This window comes from Heptranchias perlo, chromosome 2 (genome assembly GCF_035084215.1).
Source record: "Heptranchias perlo isolate sHepPer1 chromosome 2, sHepPer1.hap1, whole genome shotgun sequence".
NCBI classification, from domain to species: domain Eukaryota; kingdom Metazoa; phylum Chordata; class Chondrichthyes; order Hexanchiformes; family Hexanchidae; genus Heptranchias; species Heptranchias perlo.
This window is the reverse complement of record NC_090326.1, coordinates 157243283-157265779: the sequence shown is the minus strand read 5'-3', so window position 1 is coordinate 157265779 and position 22497 is coordinate 157243283. Positions and strand designations below refer to the sequence as shown.

At 41.8% G+C, this 22497-nt stretch overlaps 1 protein-coding gene across 1 annotated transcript in view; it reads right to left on the bottom strand.

The window, feature by feature from the left end:
• The window catches only part of LOC137299309 (WD repeat-containing protein 48), a 129078-nt gene that overhangs the window by 31917 nt on the left and 74664 nt on the right, over window positions 1–22497 (bottom strand). Inside the window, exons 11-13 of the mRNA XM_067967965.1 lie at window positions 20005–20102; window positions 17650–17757; window positions 11435–11531 (exon numbers count right to left, since the gene is read on the bottom strand). Coding sequence (XP_067824066.1) covers window positions 11435–11531; window positions 17650–17757; window positions 20005–20102 — 303 coding nt within the window. The remainder of the gene's footprint in view (window positions 1–11434; window positions 11532–17649; window positions 17758–20004; window positions 20103–22497) is intronic.

Sequence of the window (22497 nt, the reverse complement as noted above, 5' to 3'; positions counted from 1 at the left end):
TTAAAAATGTTTTAATGATCAAAAAATATTAAAATAGGAATAATTAGACATTCCACATTTTAAAAATATAATTTTTGTTGTTTTGCAGTCATTATAAGTCTCCGCACTTTTAAAAATTGGGGAAGGGCTGGTATTTTCAAGCATACCTTCTTGTGGCGTAAGTATCTTCATTCCAGCTGGGCAAATGGGTAAGTTTATGATTGTTTGGTGATTGTGTTTGATTGTACTGATTGTGGCGTGGTTGGCTGTTTAATTCGGGACTGTCAAAACGCTGTTGAACCAATCGCAGCAAGTTTGCGATTTCCAGGTTTTAGTGTGCATGTGCGCATTCACGAACTTGCTCCGAAGGATTTGACGGCGGTTGGGACGGACACCATTACAGAGCGGCGTCCAAGGTAAGTAAGTTCTGGGCCAATATTCCTCCTAACTTAGTGTCATCTGCAAAGTTGGATATATAACTCTCCATACTTTCATCCAAGTCAGTAATACAATAACATATATGGTGAAAATCTGAGACCCCAGTACAGATCCCTGGGGAACACCACTTGTCACGTACCACAAGTCAGAGTAGATGTCTTTTACCCCTACTCTCTGCACCTACCTCTCAACCATTTTCTAACCTATGTCACAAGGTTACCTCCAATTCCACGCGCTCTCATTTTTGCTAATAATCTCTTGCGCGGAACCTTATTAAATGCCTTCTGAAAGTCCATACAGAGAACATCCAATAGAAGGATGTGCTGATAGGGTTAGATGAAGTAGGGAGGGAGGAGGCTTGTGTGGAGCATAAACACCGGCATGAACCTCTTGGGTCAAATGGCCTGTTTCTGTGCTGTACATTCTCTGTAATTCTTTCTATCTATGTAACATCCATAGACATTCCTCTATCCACCATGCCAGTGCTCTCCACAAAAAATTTCAACTAGATTAGTCAGACATGCCCTACCCTTCACAAATCCATGCTGACTCTCTTTGATCAGCTCATACTTGTCCAATTGCTCAGTCACTCCAAATTCCAGTAACTTCTCCACAACTAATGTCAAACTGACAGGCCTGTATTTACCTGGTTTCTTCCTCCCTCCCTTCTTAAATAACAGAGGGACATTTGCAATTTTTCAATCCAAAGGCTAAGATGGTCATGCCAATAATTTAGGAAGTGAGAGACGAAGATGAACAGTCTGAAAAAAAGTTATTGTCTGAGAAGGGTGCAAGAGGATAGGAAGAAAGCAATGTCATCATTCAAAATCCAGAAATGAATGAAGCAAACAGCATAACAGAAACTTGGAATTCACAATATTATAAGCAGAAGACTGGCATGGATCCAGATTTTAAAAAATAATAAGCAGCTGACCAGACTATAAAAGTACTACTTGCACATAAAAGAAAATTGACAAAAGGTCTTTTGAACATTACAATTAAGTGCCTTTTGTGCTGCCAAAAATATCTTTGAGGCTCTGGTTTTAACACTTTTCATCAATGCAATGACATTAGGCTAACCTTTCAAAAAAAACATTTTCTTTTTGAAATCAGCTAATAAAAGCCATCACACCAGGGAAATCGGCTTCCCACTCATCAGCGTACGTCAGACTGTAGCTCTTTCTATTCTACGACTATTTGGCTCCCTGTAATGGCTGACACGATGACCACTAGGGCATTGTGGAGTTTTTATTTTAATCTCTTTCGTGACAAAACCTATATTACAGCTTGAAGAAAATGTCACACAATGTGACAGCGAGAGGTCTTTAATGCATATAATGGGCTGTTAGAGGAAGTTGATTTATTCAGAAATGATTCCTGATCAATTATGTCATGTCTCTTTAATCAGTTTAACCCGTACATGCTATCCAAACTCAGCCACTGGCAAATAGCAATTTTTCTACAAAATCATAGAATATATCCAAAATAATTCTGGTAAGACACATTTTTGTTGTCAAGTTTTTACAATGTTATATCCCCAATTAAAGCAGCAGGAAATACTCTAAGGTTCAAGAAACTTGTATGAATCCCTCTTTTTAAAAGTTGATTTCTCCCCATCTTTCTTCATTGTTTCCCCTAGCCATGCATCGACTATGGCCGACATCCTCCAATACCACTCACCAAGGTTATTTCAACATCCACCTCCCTCCCTTGCCACCTCTACCACCAAAATGGATAAGAGGCGCAATGTCGTGAAACAGTATTACCAGAGTTCCTCTCCAAGTCACACATCATCATGACAAGGACATATATCACTGCTCCTTCATCGTCGCTGGGTCAATATCCTGGAAATCTCTACTAAACGCCAATGTGGGAGCACCATCACCTCAAGAACTGCAGCAGTTCAAGGAGATGACTGACCACCACCTTCTCAGGGTAACCAGGGATGGACATAAATGCATCTTTGCCAGTGCTATCCACTCACCGAGAATAATACCACTTAAGCTTAGGTTAATTGTTAAACGTTGGGACAGGCTCCACTTAAACCGGGCTGGGACCACTGTTCTGCCGAATCGAATAACTAGGGTGAAACATAGAAAATAGGAGCAAGAGTAGGCCTTTCGGTCCTTCGGACCTCCTCCACCATTCAAAATGATAATGGCTGATCGTCTAACTCAGTACCCTATTCCCGCTTTTTCCCCCATATCCCTTGATCCCTTTAGCATTAAGAAATATATCTATCTCCTTGAATACATCTAATGACTTGGCCTCCACTGCCTTCTGTGGTACAGAATTCCACAGGTTCATCACACTGTGAATAAATTTCTCATCTCGGTTCTAAATGGCATACCCTGTATCCTGAGACTCTGATCCCTGGTTCTGGACTCCCCAGCCATCGAGAACATTCTCCCTGCATCTAGTCTGTCTGATCCTGTTAGAATTTTATATGTTTCGATGAGATCACCTCTCATTCTTCTAAACTCTAGTGAATATAGGCCTAGTCGACCCAATCTCTCCTCATACGTCAGTCCTGCCATCCCAGGAATCAGTCTGGTAAACCTTTGTTGCACTCCCTCCATGGCAAGGACATCCTTCCTCCAATAAGGAGACCAAAACTGCACACAATACTCCAGATGCGGTCTCACCAAGGCCCTGTATAACTGCAGTAAGACATCCCTGCTCCTGTGCTCAAATCCTCTTGCAATGAACACCAACATACCATTCGCCTTCCTAACTGCTTGCTGCACCTGAATGCTTGCTTTCAGCGACTGGTGTACAAGGACACCCAGGTCTTGTTGCACCTCCCCTTTTCCCAATCTATCACCATTCAGATAATAATCTGCCTTTCTGTTTTTACAACCAAAGCAGATAACCTCATATTTATCCACGTTATACTGCATCTGCCATGTTCTTGCCCACTCACCCAACTTGTCTAAATCACATTGGAGCCTCTTTGCATCCTCCTCACAGCTCACATTCCATCCCAGCTTTATGTTGTCTGCAAACTTGGAAATGTTCCATTTAGTTCCCTCATCCAAATCATTGATATATATTGTGAATAGCTGGGGCCCAAGCACTGATTCCTGCGGTGCCCCACTAGTCACTGCCTGCCACCCGGAAAAGGACCCTATTATTCCTACTCTCTGTTTTCTATCTGTCAACCAATTCTCAATCCATGCCAGTATATTTCCCACAACCCCATGTGCTTTAATTTTGCACACTAACCTCTTGTGTGGTACCTTATCAAAAGCCTTCTGATAATCCAAATACACCACATCCACTAGTTCTCCCCTATCTATTCTACTAGTTACCTCCTCAAAAAACTCCAGTAGATTTGTTAAGCATGATTTCCCTTTCATAAATCCATGCTGACTTTGTCCAATCCCATTAATGCCCTCCAAGTATTCGGTTATCACATCTTTTACAATAGACTCTAGCATTTTCCCCACTACTGATGTTAGGGTGGTGGATGGGGCATTAAACTAAAAAGGAGGTTGGGGGGGGGGGGTTCAGGTAAGGGTAAATCTATAAATCTAAAGAGGAAAGTCAAGGCCTAGAGCAGTGTAGCGATTTGGGTAACGATAAGCAGTGTGTGTCAGGAAGGGATAGAGCGTTTAACAGTGATAGTGCATCAGCGAAAAAAAAAGTAAAAAGTTAAAATTAAAAGGTGTTTATCTGAATGCACGAAGCATTCGTAACAAGGTAGATGAATTAATGGCACAAAGAGGTAAATGGGTTTGATCTAGTAGCCATTACGGAGACATGGTTGCAAGGTGGCCATGGTTGGGAGCTAAATATTCACTTTTCAAAAAGACAGACAAAATGGAAAAGGTTGGGGGGGAGCCCTGAAAATAAAGGATGACATAAAGATAGTGGTGAGACATTGGAAGATGAGGAAGTATGCAGTATGGGTGGAGGTAAGAAATAACAAGGCCAGAAAACACTGGTGGGAGTAGTTTATAGGCCCCCTAACAGTAGTTATACTGTTGGACAGAGTATTAATCAAGAAAGAAGAGGAGCTTGTAACAAAAGTAATGCAATTATCGTGGGGGACTTCACTCTTCGTATAGACTGGGCAAATCAAATTGGCAAAAATAGTTGAGGACAAGTTCATGGAATGCATTCGAGTTGCTTTCCTCGAACAGTATGTCGTGGAACCAACCAGGGAACAGGCTATTTTAGATCTTGTCTTGTATAATGACAGGGTTAATTAATAATTTCATAGTAAGAGATCCCATGGGGGAAGAGTGATCATATGATACTCTTGAACTCAATGTGAAATTCTGACATGCTTAAGTCCGAAACTAGAGTCTTAAACTTCAAAAAAAGCCAATTACATAGGTATGAGGAGCGAGTTGGCTAAGGTTGTTTGGGAAATTAGAATGAAGGGTATGACAGTAGATAAGCAACGGCGAACATTTAAAGAATTATTTCATAACTCTCAACGAATATACATTCCATTGAGGAATAAAAACTCCATGGGAAAAGTGATCCACCCATGGCTAACTAAAGAAGGATAGTATTGGATTAAAAGAGGCTTATAATGTTGCCAAGAGTAGTAAGCCTGAGGATTGGGAGAGTATTAGAAACCAGTAAAGGATGACCAAAAAATTGATGAGGGAGAAAATTGAATATGAGAGTAAACTAGCAAGAAATATAAAAACAGATTATAAGAGCTTCTACAAGTATGTAAAAAGGAAGAGAGTAATGAAAGTAAACGTGGGTCCCTTAGAGGCTGAGACAGGAGAAATTATAATGGGGAATGAGGAAATGGCAGAGACGTTAAACAAATATTTGGTATCTGTCTTCACAGTAGAAGACATAAAAAACATACCAGAAATAGTGGGGAACCAAGGGTCAAATAAGAGTGAGGAACTTAAAGCAAAAAATATTAAAGAAAAAGTACTGGGGATATTAATGGAACTAAAAACCGACAAGTTCCCTGGACCTGATAGCCTACATCCTAGGGTTCTAAAACAGGTGGCTACAGAGATAGTGGATGCATTGGTTTTGATCTTTCAGAATTTCCTAGATTCTGGAACAGTCCCAGTGGATTGCAAGACAGCAAATGTAACAGTGGTATTCAAGAAAGGAGGGAGAGAGAAAACAGGGAACTACAGGCCAGTTAGCCTGACATCAGTAGTCAGGAAAATGCTGGAATTTATTATTAAGGACGTGGTAATGGGGCACTTAGAAAATCAAAACATGATTAGGCAGAGTCAACATGGTTTTATGAAAGGGAAATCACGTTTGACAAATCTAGAGTTTTTGAGGATGTAACTACGAGGTGAGATAAAGGAGAACCAGTGGATGAAGTATATTTGGATTGTCAAAAGGCATTTGATAAAGGGCCACACAAAGATTATTATACAAGATTAGGGCTCATGGGGTTGGGGGTAATATATTAGCACGGATAGAGGATTGGTTAACGGACAGAAAACAGAGTAGGGATAAACAGGTCATTCTCAGGTTGGCAGGCTGTAACTAGTGGGGTGCCACAAGGACCAGTGCTTGGGCCTCAACTATTTACAATCTATATTAATGACTTGGATACATTACACTCGGTCCCTTCATCTAAGTTTGCTGACGATACAAAGCACCACATTACAGGAAGGTGCAGAGAAGATTTAAGAGGATGTTGCCATGACTGGAGAATTTTAGCTATGAGCAAAGATTGGATAGACTGGGGTTGTTTTCTTTGGAACAGAGGAGGCTGAGGGGTGATTTAATTGAGGTGTACAAAATTATGAGGGGTCTAGATAGAGTGGACAGGAAGGACCTACTTCCCTTAGCAGAGAGGTCAATAATCAGGGGGCATAGATTTAAAGTAATTGGTAGAAGGATTAGAAGGCAACTGAGGAAAAATTTTTTCACCCAGAGGATTGGTAAGGGTCTGGAACTCCAATGCCTGAAAGGGTAGTCGAGGCAGAAAGCCTCAACTCATTTAAAAAGTACTTGGATATGCACCTGAAGTGCCACAACCTACAAGGCTGCGGACCAGTGCTGGAAAGTGGGATTAGGCTGGGCGCTCGTTTTCGGCCGGTGCGGACACAATGGACCGAATGGCCTCCTTCTGTGCAGTAAATTTTCTATGATTTTAAGCTGTGAGGAGGTCACAAAGAGTCTGCAAAGGGATATAGGCAGGTTAAGTGAGTGGGCAAGAAGGTGGCAGATGGAGTATAATGTGGGGAAATGTGAGGTTATTCACTTTGGTAGGAAGAATAGAAAATCAGAATATTTTTTAAAATGGTGAGAAACTATTAAATGTTGGTGTTTAGAGGGATTTGGCTGTCTTTGTACACAAAACACAAAGTTAACATGCAGGTACAGCAGGCAATTAGGAAGGCAAATGGTACGTTGGCCCTTATTGCAAGGGGGTTGGAGTACAAGAGTAATGAAGTCTTGCTGCAATTGTACAGGGCTTTGGTGAGACCTCATTTGGAGTACTGTGTAGAGTTTTGGTCTCCTTACCAAAGGAAGGGTATATTTGCCTTGGAGGCGGTGCAACAAAGGTTCACTAGATTGAGTCCTGGGGTGAGACGGTTGTCCTATGAGGAAAGATAGAGTAGAATGGGCCTATACTCTCGAGTTTAGAAGAATGAGGGGTGATCTCATTGAAATATGTAAGATTCTGAGAGGATGTGACACGGTAGATGCTGTGAGGCTGTTTCCCCTGGCTGGAGAGTCTAGAACTAGGGGGCATACTCTTAGGATAAGGGATTGGCCATTTAGGACTGAGATGAGGAGGAACTTCTTCACTCAAAGGGTCATGAAAATTTGGAACTCTCGACCCCAGAGGGCTGTGGATGATGAGTTGTTGAGTATATTCACGACTGAGATAGATAGATTTTTGGACTCTAGGGGAATCAAGGGATATGGGGTTTAGGCGGGAAAGTGCAGTTGAGGTCGAAGATCAGTCGTGATCTTACTGAATGGCGGAGCAGGCTCGAGGGGCCATATGGCCTACTCCTGCTCCTAATTTCTTATGTTCTTATAAAATCGTGGCACTGTTTGGTGTTAAAAATAAAAAATGGAAAGATGATTTTGCAGCAATGCGTTCGTGAAGTTGCTGAGTAACCAGAACAAACTATCCTCTCCAGAAAGGATTGTGATAATTAGTGTGATGGACATACTGGAAAATGTAACTGAAGAACAAGGTCAACAACAAGATTAAAATGAATAGGATTGGCACGTCAAAATAAATGAGTTACAATTTTTTTTAATATAAGCCCTATGCAAGTCCAGTTCTTCACTGTGGTTTCAGCTCTCCAGGCTATTCTCCCTCTAGTTTAATGTAGAACCAAAGCGATGTAGTTTAATGATTGCAAACAACCAAAAGGCAAATTTAAATTATTCAATCCCAAGCAGCATGTTTAGTTTAATAGATAATGAGCCACACTTCAAGCTACTCACCAGCACGAATACCCATCTGGGTTATTGGGGAGCTGTGGGTTAGTGTTACATAATAACTCCCACTATAATGCATGTACATCTGCAACAGTTCTAACAGATGCTGAGATTTATGGGATGCTGGGAGTAATGGCGAGCTTAGAGATCTCACTTTCAGGTAGACTTTTACCAGAAAAGTCACTGGCTGCTAATTGTGTAAACTAAGACCATAAGAGATAGGAGCAGGAGTAGGCCATTCGACCCCTCGAGCCTGCTCTGCCATTTAATGAGATTATGGCTGATCTGATTTTTACCTCAACTCCACTTTCCCACCCTTTCCCCATATCCTTTGACTCCCTTGCTGATCAAAAATTTGTCTAACTCAGCCTTGACTGTATTCAATGACTCAGCCTGCACAGCTTTTTGGGGTAAAGAATTCCAAAGATTCACGACCCTCTGGGAGAAGAAATTCCTCCTCATTTCCGTCTTAAACGGGCGACCACTTATTCTGAGACTATGCCCCCTAGTTTTAGATTCCCCTATGAGGGGTAACATCCCCTCAGCATCTACCCTATCGAGTCCCCTCAGAATCTTGTATGTTTCAATAAGATCTCCTCTCATTCTTCTAAACTCCAATGAGTATAGACCCAACCTGTTCAATCTTTCCTCATAAGACAACCCTTCCATACCTGGAATCAACCTAGTGAACCTTCTCTGAACTGCCTCCAATGCAAGTATGTCCCTCCTTAAATAAGGGCACCAGAACTGTATGCAGTACTCCAAGTGTGGTCTCACCAGCATCCTGTACAGTTGTAGCATGACTTCCCTGCTTTTATACTCCATCCCCCTAGAATTAAAGGCCAATATTCCGTTTGCCTTCCGGATTATCTGCTGCACCTGTATGTTGAGTTTTTGTGTTTCATGTACGAGGACACCCAGATCCCTCTGTACTGCAGCATTTTGATGTATTTCTCCATTCAAATAATATTTTGCTTTTTAAATTTTCCTCCCAAAGTGGATGACTTCACATTTTCCCACATTATATTCCATCTGCCAATTTTTTGCTCATTCACTTAACCTGTCAATATTCCTTTGCAGACACTTTGTGTGTCCTCATCGCAACTTGCTTTTCCACCTATCTTTGTATCATCAGCAAATTTGGCCACAAGACACTTTGTTCCTTCATCCAAGTCATATATATATATATATATATAGTAAATAGTTGAGGCCCCAGCACTGATCCCTGCGGCAACCCACTAGTTAGACTGCCATTTTGAAAATGACCCTTTTATCCCAACTCTTTGTTTCCTGTTAGTCAGCCAATCCTCTATCCATGCCAGTATATTACCCCCAACATCATGGGCTCTTATCTTGTGCAGTAATCTTTTATGTGGCACCTTATCGAATGCCTTTTGGAAATCCAATGGTGCTCCTTTATCCACCCTGCTCGTTACTTCCTCAAAGAACTCTAATAAATTTGTCAGACACAATTTCCACTTCATAAAATCATATTTACTCTCCTTGATTGTATTATGAGTCTTCAAATGTCCTGCTACTACTTCCTTAATAATAGATTCAAGCATTTTCCCAATGACAGAGGTTAGGCTAACTGGTCTAGAGTTAGCTTTCTGCCTCATTCCCTTCTTGAATAGGGGTGTTACGATTGCAGTTTTCCAATCCGCTCGGACCTTTCCAGAATCTAGTGAATTCTGGAAGATTACAACCAATGCATCCACTATCTCTGTGGCCACATCCTTTAAGACCCTCTGATGCAAGCCATCAGTTAGACCCATTAGTTTACCTAGTACTTTTTCTCTAGCGACAGTGATTGTTTTTAGTTCCTCCCTCCCCTTTGCCCCTTGATTTTCTACTATTATTGGTATGTTATTAGTGTCTTCTACTGTGAAGACAGATACAAAATACCTGTTCAATTCCACTGCCATTTCCTTGTTTTCAATTATTTCCCCAGTCTCATCCTCTAAGGGACCAATGTTTACTTTAGCTACCCTCTTCCTTTTTATATACTTGTAGAAGCTTTTACTGTCAGTTTTTATATTTCTTGCTAGTTTACTCTCAATAATTTATTTTCTCCCTCTTTATTATTCTTTTAGTCATCCTTTGCTGGTTTTTAAAGTTTTGCCAATCTTCGGGCTTACCAGTAATCTTTGCCACGTTGTATGCTTTTTCTTTTAACCTGATACCATCCTTGACTTCCTTAGTTAGCCATGGTTGCTTCACCCTTTTTGTGGAGTCTTTCCTCCTCACATGAATATATTTTTGTTGTGACTCAAAATATCTTTTAAAATGTTTGCCACTGCTTATCTACCATCATACCATTGTATTATGTTCTCGAAGGAGGATGTAATTTAGAAGGGGATGGCAAAAAAAAACTTCAACAGAAAGATTCTTTTCGAAGTTCAGTAAATAGGGAGAAAGACATGTACAGAGAACATTACAGCCCTTCCTGCTGGTCCCAAAATTCAAAAAATACCTACTCTGTCAAACTCCTCAATCACTTTCTTTGCTCAGTATCTGTCCAGTTCCCTCCTGCATTTGCGAACATCTACCTCCACTGCCTCCCCGGGCAGTCTGTTCAACATATTTATCACCCTCTGTGTAAAATAGTTCAATCTAAGTTGCCTTGCCACTTCTGAATTCAATCTGTAGTTGAATTTTGTGCATATAACTATCTAAAGAGTAATTTGGAGCATTGCCAGAAATTTGCTCGAGATCCTGTGCTGATCTGTGACCCCTGCCAGTTATAGTTTTTTCTTCCTTTTAAGCAGTCATGTTTAAAATAGTTCAAAATACATATAGCAGACCGGCACTAGAAAACAAACGCTTCCCAAGGTAGATTACAACTTGCAAGTAGCAGCAGGAGGTAAGGCAGCTTGTCCATCAGCAGCCTATGCTTCATTGAGACCAATAATTACCAGTAAGAAACTAGAGGCTTCAGACAGAACAGAGCATCAGTCAGCTTGAAAAATGGGAGGCTAGACAAGAGATGCAAAAAGTCAATAATATTTAAGAACAGCAAGGAGAGGAATTGGGGGCAGTAAACAGACAAAATTAATAAAACTTGTTACAACATGATAAATAAGAGAGAAATACTATTTATTACATTATATTTTAAAAACAAGTATGTTTAATATTGGCTTGGGTTCCCAAAGATGGGACACAAAACTGAAGTAGTGTTCCTTCCACCCCCAACACCCCCCACCACCCACCACCCACCAACCCCGACCTCATCCGCCTCAACAGGAACTTGACATTTGCAGTTTTGTTCCATTAAGCCCCAAACTGTTCCATGGAGGAAAGATGTGGGCTGAAGCAATATTCAAACTAATAGGATGAGTTGTTTGGATCAAATGGTCTTTAATTCAAAAGAAAAAGTATTCAAAGTAGCACTGTCCATTTTATGCAATACTGTTGGAATGGAGGACAACATTGTCACAATACTATGTTATAGTTGTTCCCCTGCGATAGTACTCCACTCTGCAGATTGGTTTACCATCCCAACATCCCCTTTGCAGTATCCCAGAGCCAGTTCTTATCCTGACTGTCAAAGACTGGAGATAAAGTGGTACCGTACAATACCCCAAGTTCAGCCCTACCATTATCCACTTACGTTTTGGGTCGGATCCATCTGGACTGCTAAATCCAGCATCCTTCGCTGACACCCAGGCAGCAAAACAGTCACTCTCGTCTAAAGTAATTGTCAACATCTACCAGAAGGAAACAGAACACAAACACAAATTTAGACACGACTAATTGTGCAGATGGAAAAGCTGTACAGCTTTACAGCTATCAGAGCAGCACCGATAACGAAACTTCAATCTTGCTCGTTATCTCCTGTCTAGGCATTTTTCTTCATAATGTTCCCTGGCCATAGGCTTTCCTGGTAATCCATTGCACACTATTTCTCAATAAACTTAAAAGTAATGACGCCATAATCATTAATCTTTGTAGTCTGAACTTTATCACAACCCAAAGACTTGGAATATGTTGGCGAACAACATCTACACTGAATACAGCCCTGATAGAAACACTGACTGAGAAACTGAATGAAGCTCCCACATGAATTAAAAACAAATATCACTGAGATGATTTACAAAGTTGCAATTTATTTTTTGAGACTCCAATGACACTCCTAAACTGCATGAGCTTTATTCTCACAGATTAGGTTATCATAAACACATCATGTAGACCAATGCTTGCAATCAACCATACTCTTCCACTTTTCTCTATACTGGAGTGGAGTTGGAGGTGTTGGGCTGGGTGCGGGTGGAGGGAACAGGCTGGGGCCCTGCAAGATAGTTGGTTTGGGCACTGGGTAAAATCAGTCTCGAGGAAGGTTGCTGGATAGGGCCACGGCCGGGCCGTCAGGTCAGATGCGGATGAAGTAATCTCTTGCAGGTTGGGTGCCAGGTCAAAGTCTGACTGAGGGGCTGGTAGTAGGGCTGAGAACAGAGGTTCAACGTGGAGACAGTCTTAAATTTAAAAAAAATTCATTCATGGGACGTGTACGTCGCTGGCAAGGCCAGCATTTGTTGCCCATCCCTAATTGCCCTTGACAAGGTGGTGAGCCGTCTTCTTGTGCCGCTGCAGTCTGTGTGGTGAAGGTTCTCCCACAGTGCTGTTAGGAAGGGAGTTCCAGGATTTTGACCCAGTGACGAAGAAGGAACGACGATATATTTCCAAATCAGGACGGTGAGTGACTTAGAGGGGAACGTGCAGGTGGCGTTGTTCCCAAGTGTCTGCTGCCCTTGTCCTTCTAGGTGGTAGAGGTCACGGGTTTGGGAGGTGCTGTCGAAGAAGCCTTGGCGAGTTGCTGCAGTGCATTTTGTAGATGGTACACACTTGTGCCAGTGGTGGAGGGAGTGAATGTTTACGGTAGTGGGTGGGGTGCCAATCAAGCAGGCTGCTTTGTCCTGGATGGTGTCGAGCTTCTTGAGTGTTGTTGGAGCTGCACTCATCCAGGCAAGTGGAGAGTATTCCATCACATTCCTTACTTGTGCCATGTAGATGATGGAAAGGCTTTGTGGAGTCAGGTGGTGAGTCACTTGCTGCAGAATACCCAGCTTCTGACCTGCTCTTGTAGCCACAGTATTTATGTGGCTGGTCCAGTTAAGTTTCTGGTCAATGGTGACACCCAGGATGTTGATGGCGGGGGATTCGGTGATGGTAATGCCACTGACTGTCAAGGGGAGGTGGTTAGGCTCTCTCTTGTTGGAGATGGTCATTGACTGGTACTTGTCTGGCGCGAGTGTTACTTACCACTTATCAGCCCAAGCCTGGATGTTGCCCAGGTCTTGCTGCACGTCGGCACGGACTGCTTCATTATGTGAGGGGTTGCGAATGGAACTGAACGCTGTGCAGTCGTCAGCGAACATCCCCAATTCTGACCTTATGATGGAGGGAAGGTCATTGATGCTGAAGATGGTTGGGCCTCGGACGCTGCCCTGAGGAACTCCTGCAGCGATGTCCTGGGGCTGAGATGATTGGCCTCCAACAACCACTACCATCTTCCTTTGTGCTAGGTATGACTCCAGCCACTAGAGAGTTTTCCCCGATTGCCAATGACTTCAATTTTACTAGGGCTCCTTGATGCCTCACTCAGTCAAATGCTGCCTTGATGTCAAGGGCAGTCACTCTCACCTCACCTTTTTTGTCCATGTTTGAACCAAGGCTGCAATGAGTTCTGGAGCAGAGTGGTCCTAGCGGAACCCAAACCGAGCATCGGTGAGCAGTTTATTGGTGAGTAAGTGCCGCTTGATGGAAGGGACAACTTCTATCACTTTGATGGTTGAGAGTAGACTGACGGGGCAGTAATTGGCCGGATTGGATTTGTCCTGCTTTTGTGGACAGGACATTTCCACTTTGTCGGGTAGATACCAACGATGTAGCTGTACTGGAACAGTTTGGTAGAGGCGCGGCTAGTTCTGGAGCACAAGGCTTCAGCATCACAGCCGGGATATTGTCGGGGCCTATAGCCTTCGCTGTATCTAGTGCACTCAGCCATTTCTTGGTATCACGTGGAGTGAATCGAATTGGCTGAAGACTAGCTTCTGTGATGGTGAGGATCTCGGGAGGAGGTCGAGGTGGATCGTCCACTTGGCACCTCTGACTGAAGATGGTTGGAAATGCTTCAGTCTTGTCTTTTGCAATCACGTACTGGGCTCTGCCATCATTGAGGATGGGGATGTTCATGGAGCCTCCTCCTCCCATTAGTTATTTAATTGTTCACCACCATTCACGACTGGATGTGGCAGGACTTGAGCTTTAATCTGATCCGTTAGTTGTGGGATCGCTTAGCTCTGTCCATAGTAGCACAGTTAACAAAAAAAAGCTCCAATTCTTAAGGGAATAGCTCAAGCGTAGTATCAAACATGGCCACTGGATGACTAGGCGTGTGGATGAGGGTAACGCAGTGGATGTGGTATACATGGATTTCAGTAAGGCCTTTGATAAAGTCCCCCACAGGAGACTGGTCAAGAAGGTACGAGCCCATGGAATCCAGGGTGCCTTGGCACTTTGGATACAAAACTGGCTTAGTGGCAGAAGGCAGAGGGTGATGGTCGAAGGTTGTTTTTGTGACTGGAAGCCTGTGGCCAGTGGGGTACCACAGGGATCGGTGCTGGGTCCCTTGCTGTTTGTGGTCCACATTAATGACTTGGATATGAATGTAAAAGGTATGATCAGTAAGTTCGCTGATGATACAAAAATTGGTAGGGTGGTAAATAGCGAGGAGGATAGCCTCAGTCTGCAGGACGATATAGATGGGTTGGTCAGATGGGCGGAACAGTGGCAAATGGAATTTAACCCGGAAAAGTGCGAGGTGATGCACTTTGGAGGGACTAACAAGGCAAGGGAATACACAATGAATGGGAGGACCCTAGGCAAGACAGAGGGTCAGAGGGATCTTGGTGTGCAAGTTCACAGATCCCTGAAGGCGGCGGAACAGGTAGATAAGGTGGTAAAGAAGGCATATGGGATACTTGCCTTTATTAGCCGATGCATAGAATATAAGAGCAAGGAGGTTATGACGGAGCTGTATAAAACACTGGTTAGGCCACAGCTGGAGTACTGTGTGCAGTTCTGGTCGCCACACTACAGGAAGGATGTGATCGCTTTGGAGAGGGTGCAGAGGAGATTCACCAGGATGTTACCAGGGCTGGAGCGCTTCAGCTATGAAGAGAGACTGGGAAGATTGGGTTTGTTTTCCTTGGAGCAGAGGAGGCTGAGGGGGGACATGATTGAGGTGTACAAAATTATGAGGGGCACAGATAGGATGGATACTAAGGAGCTTTTTCCTTTCGTTGAGGGTTCTATAACAAGGGGACATAGATTCAAGGTAAAAGGCGGGAGGTTTAGAGGGGATTTGAGAAAGAACTTTTTCACCCAGAGGGTGGTTGGAGTCTGGAACTCACTGCCTGAAAGGGTTGTGGAGGCAGGAACCCTCACAACATTCAAGAAGTATTTGGATGAGCACTTGAAATGCCATAGCATACAAGGCTACGGACCAAATGCTGGAATATGGGATTAGAGTAGACAGGGCTGATGGCCGGCGCGGACACGATGGGCCGAAGGGCCTCTATCCATGCTGTATAACTCTATGACTCTATGACAGAAGCAGCATTGGTAAAACAAGATGTTATCAAGAAGCTAATATCAATGCGATGGAGGAGCTTTGGTGGTCTTGTGATTTCTACGGACCAGATCTCTTGAACAAATGGACATGAAAGGAATCACCATCAATTTTTAAAAAATATTATAACTTTCCAATAAAGTTGTAGCAACATTTAATGTAAGAAAAAGTGTTGAATGCATATCTGAATTAGTTTACAGATAGACATTTCTGACTGCTTAATAACATGCTGGATAGATTCAGATGTGTAATTTGCCCTCAGCCAAGTTAATATAAATTAGTTTTAAGATTAGTTTCTTACATTTTCTTGTCACATAATTACCTCACCATGCCATTGCTACTAAACCTACTGAATTAAAATGTACAGCTAAGCATTTCAGTGAACAATTAGCCACAAAGGAAATCGGTTATCTACAGATTTACTTAAGAGTTCTGGGACCACTACAATCCAGGAATTTGCAGGCTGCTAAACAGGCAGATCTTTTTATAAGGAAATCTTGTTTCAGAAGACAAGGCATCAGGCACACTTAAAGGCCTGTCAGTCAATGCAACTGAAGCGAAAAGGCTTGCAAGAGCAATTACCTACTTCAGAAAATGAAATCAAGGAGCTCTCTTGGAAAACTAGCAGTTAGAAAACAAAAAAAGCTGAAGAAAAACAGATAAAGAGCAAAGTTAGAAAAGATTAAATTCTGAAGATTAGCAATAGAGCTTTCTCAGAACCACAAATCTCAAAATTGGCACAAGGACACACTCAGGAAAAGTTCCAACTCTCAAATAAAATGGGAATATATTCTTCTTAAGCCGACTTTTTGCCAAACTAAATTTAACGTGGAACGTTCTTGGATTCAGTTACAAAGTAAATGAGCTGGAACTGCTGCACTTTTCAAAACAGAGCCTTCAAAAGTCACCCTTTATAAAAGTATATAATAGCAGCTCCCATTCTTTAAAATAAAACACATACATGACATGACCTACCTCAACGTGAACAGTTTGACAAACAAAATTATACTGTGGCTTAAGGAACATTAGGCCATTTCAGTCTAAAGCATTTCATGGTTTTACTATTACTTCATTCCTTAAGTCAAGAACATTTAAAAAAAAATCTTCTCTACCAATGAAACATCCACTTCTGGACACTGAAACTTATATTATTTTATTCCCTCCTCTTCTATAAGCTCTCACCTACGAGAATCTTTGCTGCAGGCCTGCATTGCCACTCTACAGCCAGCTGGGAGGATGGGCAGAAGAACGGCCCAGTTCGACAGATACAAACCGTACATAATCTCCCAAAACATTTCAGCAACTCAACCAGTGCAAATTTAGAAACCGGTTTCCAAGCAGATATCCCATTGCGTCTTAATTTAATATAAAAAAAGAGTGGGGGGGGGGGGGGGGGGGGGGGGGAAATCCAACCCTGAATTCTGGTAATCTGAAATAAAAATAGTGGAAATACACAGCAGGTCAGTCAGCCAGCCTATGTCAAAAAGAATATAGATGCACAAGAAACGATTCAGAGAAGAGTGACCCAGAGCACTCCAGGTCTTAGTGGACTAAGTTAAGAAGAAAGACTGAAGAGACTAGACTTACTTTCGCTACAAAAAAGACTGATGCAGGTTTTTCGGTCAACAGATGATGCACCAGTTAAGAAATGGTTCACCCGATTCAGCCAAAACTTTGATCACTTGCCTTCATGTGCACAATTGTGTCTGGATGCATATTTGGTAGTGCTTTAAATTTCTTAGAAAGCTTCAGCACTGAGCATAATGCGGCTTGTGAAACAATCATATTGAGAAAACTGCCCTCAGGAAGATGGAAAATACACCACCAGGTTAAGTCTTAACCTCTGCGTAATACTCATTCTGGCAGCATTACACTTTATACACCAGATGCTTAGTTATTTCTTTTCCAAGATCATTTCTAAAATGTTCCACGCTAACTTGGCCACAGAACGTCATTCCTTCATCGTCACTGGGTTAAAATCCCGGAATTCCCTACCCAACACCATTGTAGGACCGTTGTAACACCACCAGGACTACAGCAGTTCAACGAGAAGGCACACCACCTTCACAGGGCAACTAGTGATGGGCAATAATTGAAACCTTGCCGGCAGCACTCACACCCCAAGAGCAAACAATGAACAAAAATTTATATAGTGGGATTTTGTCACAACTAGAAAACACAAGATCAAAACTTACCCCCGTTTTCAGGTCCACTGAGAACCAGTTTGGCACATAAACCATTTTGAACCGTTTCTTGATTTCTTCATCAAATTCTACTTTTCCAAGGTCTTCCACCTTGCAAGCCTGTCAGGGAATGTATGAGCTGTTATAGCATTTTAATATCTACTTAAAGGTCCTTTTACTGCAGTCACTGGGAGCTAGGTGGCACAGTGTATTGAATCATAGTCTTTTCTTTTCTGAATTCTGGGTTGAAGTCACTCAGAAAGGAAACAATTTTCTTTTCCTCTGATGATTAGTGTCAGATCTCAGGGCCCATCATATGCAAGCAGAGGATGAAACGGCCCAAATTTTAGTAGCTTCAATTGGATTACCTACGACAATGGAACTTGCACAAAATAGAAGCATTCTGACACAATATGTTCTAAGGGGGAAACAGAAATCAACTGTCAGGTCACTGCTTTATATTGTTCTTAATCACTGTTCAATGGCAAGAGGAGTCTGGGTTTGTATTATGAAATTATTGCTTTCTCTAATGCCCACAGGTTCTTCCACAGAACTGTACAACTGTAAAACTAATCCCACTGTCCTACTCTATTCCATTGCCATTGTTTGCTGGTCACAGAGATGGTGAGAATTGCATTATATTATTTTTTCATTGATCGTAATATTAATGCTACATGAAAAAAGGCTAATTTTCGCTGGGGGAGAAAAAGGCAGATGTAGGTCTTCTAGTCAACAGACATTGCATTAGTTAAGCATTTGTTCTCTCCATTCCTCCAAACTTTAGCTTTATCCTTCATACGCACAGTTATGTGTGGTGCATATCAGGTAGCGCTCTAAATTTCAGAGAAAGCTGCAGCACTAAGGACAATGTAACTGATGAAACAGACATATTGATGGAAACTGCTCTCAGGGTCATTGGTTTACGGTAACTGAATAAGTCAAGTTCATTTCTATTGGTGGAGATTCCAGGATTTTTAACCACCATTTTGGGGATCGCATTCCATCAACTACGTTGTAAAAATGGAAAACCATTGGCCTTGTTCATGATCAAATGAACAGAATGAAAATGCAAGGAGTGAATGGCTAATCTATATTTATTGTTCAACAAATTTTTGAAATACTTTGAATAAAAATAAGCAGTATCATTCAGTTTGACTAATAGATAGTGTGGAATGCTGTGTGTTTTTTTCATAGAATTACATAGAATTTACGGCACAGAAACAGGCCATTCGGCCCAACTGGTCTATGCTGGTGGTTATGCTCCACACGAGCCTGATGTATTACACTATTGTTAACAACTTCTTAAATAGCAAATTAGTCCCAATTCAGTTTATAATACAGAATGTATATACCATTTTCCTACAGAATAAAACTGAATATCACTTCAGTCACAGGCAGTACGTTACAATCAATCTCCAAGATGAGTTACGTCACACAACCACAAAAATCTCCAACCTGTATGAAACAGAACTTCCTTAAAATGCAGTCACTGCAATGAGCATATCATTTAATGTTGCTGGATCCTGGCTATTAGTTCAAAATGACATTGTTGGAGGTCAGGGAGTGGATTGTGGGTGGCAAGTGAGACAGAAAGAATTTCAAAAGACCTCTTGAATTATGATTAAAAATAATTTAACCCGCCTTTCTAGGACCAGAATACTTGTGTTCAAATGGCAAATGCCAGTGACCTCACTGAGGAACAACTAACTCATCAAGTTTGGAGTGCAGAAAGTATGAGGGAGCAGCTTCAGCAAAAGATAGAGCTTTTTAAAAAAAAAATCAGTGGGTAAACAGCTTTTATATCCAGGTAATTTAAGTCAGTGACTCCTCCGTGCCATGTTTCACAGATTGAGTCACCAACCTTTAAACAGACACAGATATTTTATTTTAAAACAGAAACAGGTTCAAAATACAAAGTTTTTTTCCTCCAAACAACAGAACAATAATTCACCCAGGCAGTGAGATACTACCTCTAACATGTATAAACGTGAAAGCTTGGATAACATCATTGATAGAGAGAGAGAGAGAACACTAAGCACTTTGTAGCAGATGCAGTTTATCCAGACAATTTGGTGAACCAAGCAGTGTCTGTGCCCAAACCAAATGCATTAAAAGCAACATAGGTACTTTTCTCAGAAGGCAGCCAAGGAGCGACCTTAATGTCCATTCCCACATCAAACCGTTACAACTCAGATCAGGCAAAATTGGACAAATCAGGTCAATATGGACCAATCCACTATAAGCCGTTTCCATTGCATTTGACGGTGATGGGCAGGAGGGAAGGTTTATTCATAATCTGTTCTTACGGTAAAGCCATTAGGCTGCAAACACGCTCTAAGCAAAGCCCCGACTTAAATCTGGACTCACCTTTAGCACATCCCAGAATGCCACAATGTTGTTTGTATCTTTGGTTACTATGTGCCTCTTATCATTCAGTATATGACACTGGATGATACTAGCACCCCCTAGAGGACACAAGAAGAAAACAAGATTGAATTTTGTAATTAGAGTTTTTTAAAAATAGGTGGTGGTGGAGGAGATTAGGGTGCATTTCCATGCAGACTACTGACGAGAGTCTTTCTTTGTATTTGCTAATATGTACTTGAAAAGTTAAATCTTTGAAAATTGATCCGTAGGATTCAGATATTTTTCAAGAGCGGCTAACTTAACCCTTAGGCTGCTGCAGATCCAGGGAAATTCCAGAATCCCTGTGTTGGCTATTTTTTTTGTTGTTGCAATTTTCAAGCCGTAAAATGCAATGCTGAAAATAACAAGTTATCATTACTGTAATATAATCTCATACAAAACCTGAAACTTATTTTACGCACTTCATTTCTTCTCATAATTTTCCCCTTTCGCCTATCAGTCAAGCGTTCATCTAATTTCAGATGAAAATACTTTATTATAACAATGTCACCTTTTTAAAATTTTTCCTCCAATTTTCTCTTCTCCTCAATTCTTGGATATACCGTATATGCCAGCAGCCCCCTGGCAATTCTTTAACTGCAAGTCCATGCAGGGAGTGTGCCAGCCAGCTATTCTGCTGCTGGGAGGCATGACATTTGGACCATCATCCTATCCACATGCACGGGCACACAGTCTCAGCAGGGTTCACTGGACAGTGATCAGAGCCAAGAACTATAACTGATTTTTCCTTCCCCCCTCCTCTAACCTAAGAGGTGCTGCAGTCAACTGTAGCAACCCTATCACCACCCTATCTGAGGTCAGAAAGATCCTGCATTGAACCTGGGACAATGCTGGTCTACATCACCACCATCCTTTCTAAAGCATTTTATTTGCCTTCTTACCCACAAATGATAAAATTGGCCACTGATTGGGAGTAATCTTCCCAGCCGAAGACTGAATCAAGTGCCAGAACACTAAAGATTGACACATGCTGGCACAATAGATATAACTGAATCAATTTTACATCAAACCAAGAGGGGGGCTGAAGAATGAATTATCTTTTCCATGGTGCACTAAGGGTTAACAAAGTCAGCCACACTCTTTTTGTCAACTGTAGTCAAGATGGGTACTACTGGCCCTCAAAGATAGCCCACAATTTATGTCCCAAAGCAGCAAAACTTGGCCATGTACTGAATTAGAAGACTAGTCTCCAAAGATAGGAGCTAATTAAAAACCCTAGACAGAAAGTAGGCCCCTCCCCCTCTCCCAGACACCACTTCCTTTGGCACAGTAGATGGTATAACAGCACAAACTGAAGCCAAGGAGAGAGGTCGCTCAGATTCGATCTTGGTATTTGTTAAGAGCACAAATGTCCCAGAACAATTCTGCTGCAATGGCAACAGGCAAGCCCAGAGCTTCTCTTTGGCAGAGTAAATGTTGCCCAAGTCCCATTTGGCAGGTGATGACTAAATCTCACAGAATTATATGCAACAACATCTGGGAAAGGGTTCTAAAGCTAAGGAGGTAGCGTGTAAAATTTCAGAGCTAATTTCCTACATGAACTTTTCATGTTGATACAAAATGGGGCGATACAGCAGTTCCTGGCATAGAGGTGCCGGCTTAAATATTAGTAATTCTTACTGTATTGCTTTGGTCTTGATTTGTAGGAGACCAATAGTTTGGCCACATCTTTGCAATGTTGTAGGGGATGTACTCCAGCATAAAACAGAATAGCTTCATCCAATTCAATGGTGTCGTCATAAGACGACATCAAATCCGAATGCAGAAAATGGGTTGCCTCTGCAACTTACAAAATATATTACTGGGCAGATACGGGCTGCATAGAAAGAGGATGCTGCTTCTGAGTGTGACAGATAAGTCCAGGCATTTTTATAGAAGTTCCCTGCTGCTTTTCTATGCATGTTCGCCTGTTTTCATCTGAGCTACACCAGGGGAAATTACCAAGCAGAGGAACTAGATGATAATACCTGAAGCAAGCTCTGTGCCTTTACGGAGAATAGGAAAGTGGGCAATGCTATAGTCAAGCTTAGTGTATCTAATGGCTGGGGATAAGCGTTATACGAAGATAGTTAATGTTAACATTAAAATTTGTGACTCAAAAGACTTCTTTTGGCATAAAGACATTAATATAGCTACTCAGTTTTAATTCCGTTTTCAGCTGGTGGACATTCCTAAGTATTTATACCATTGGTATCTTGCTGTGCCTTTCTGCCTCTGTGTAATATCAAATACATAAATCTGGGCACCACACTTCAGGAAGGATGTCAAGGCCTTAGAGAGGATGCAGAAGAGATTTACTAGAATGGTACCAGGGAAAAGGGACTTCAGTTATGTGGAGACACTGAAGAAGCTGGGGTTGTTCTCCTTAGAATAGAGAAGGTTAAGGGGAGATTTAATAGAGGTGGTCAAAATCAAACAGTTTTGATAGAGTAA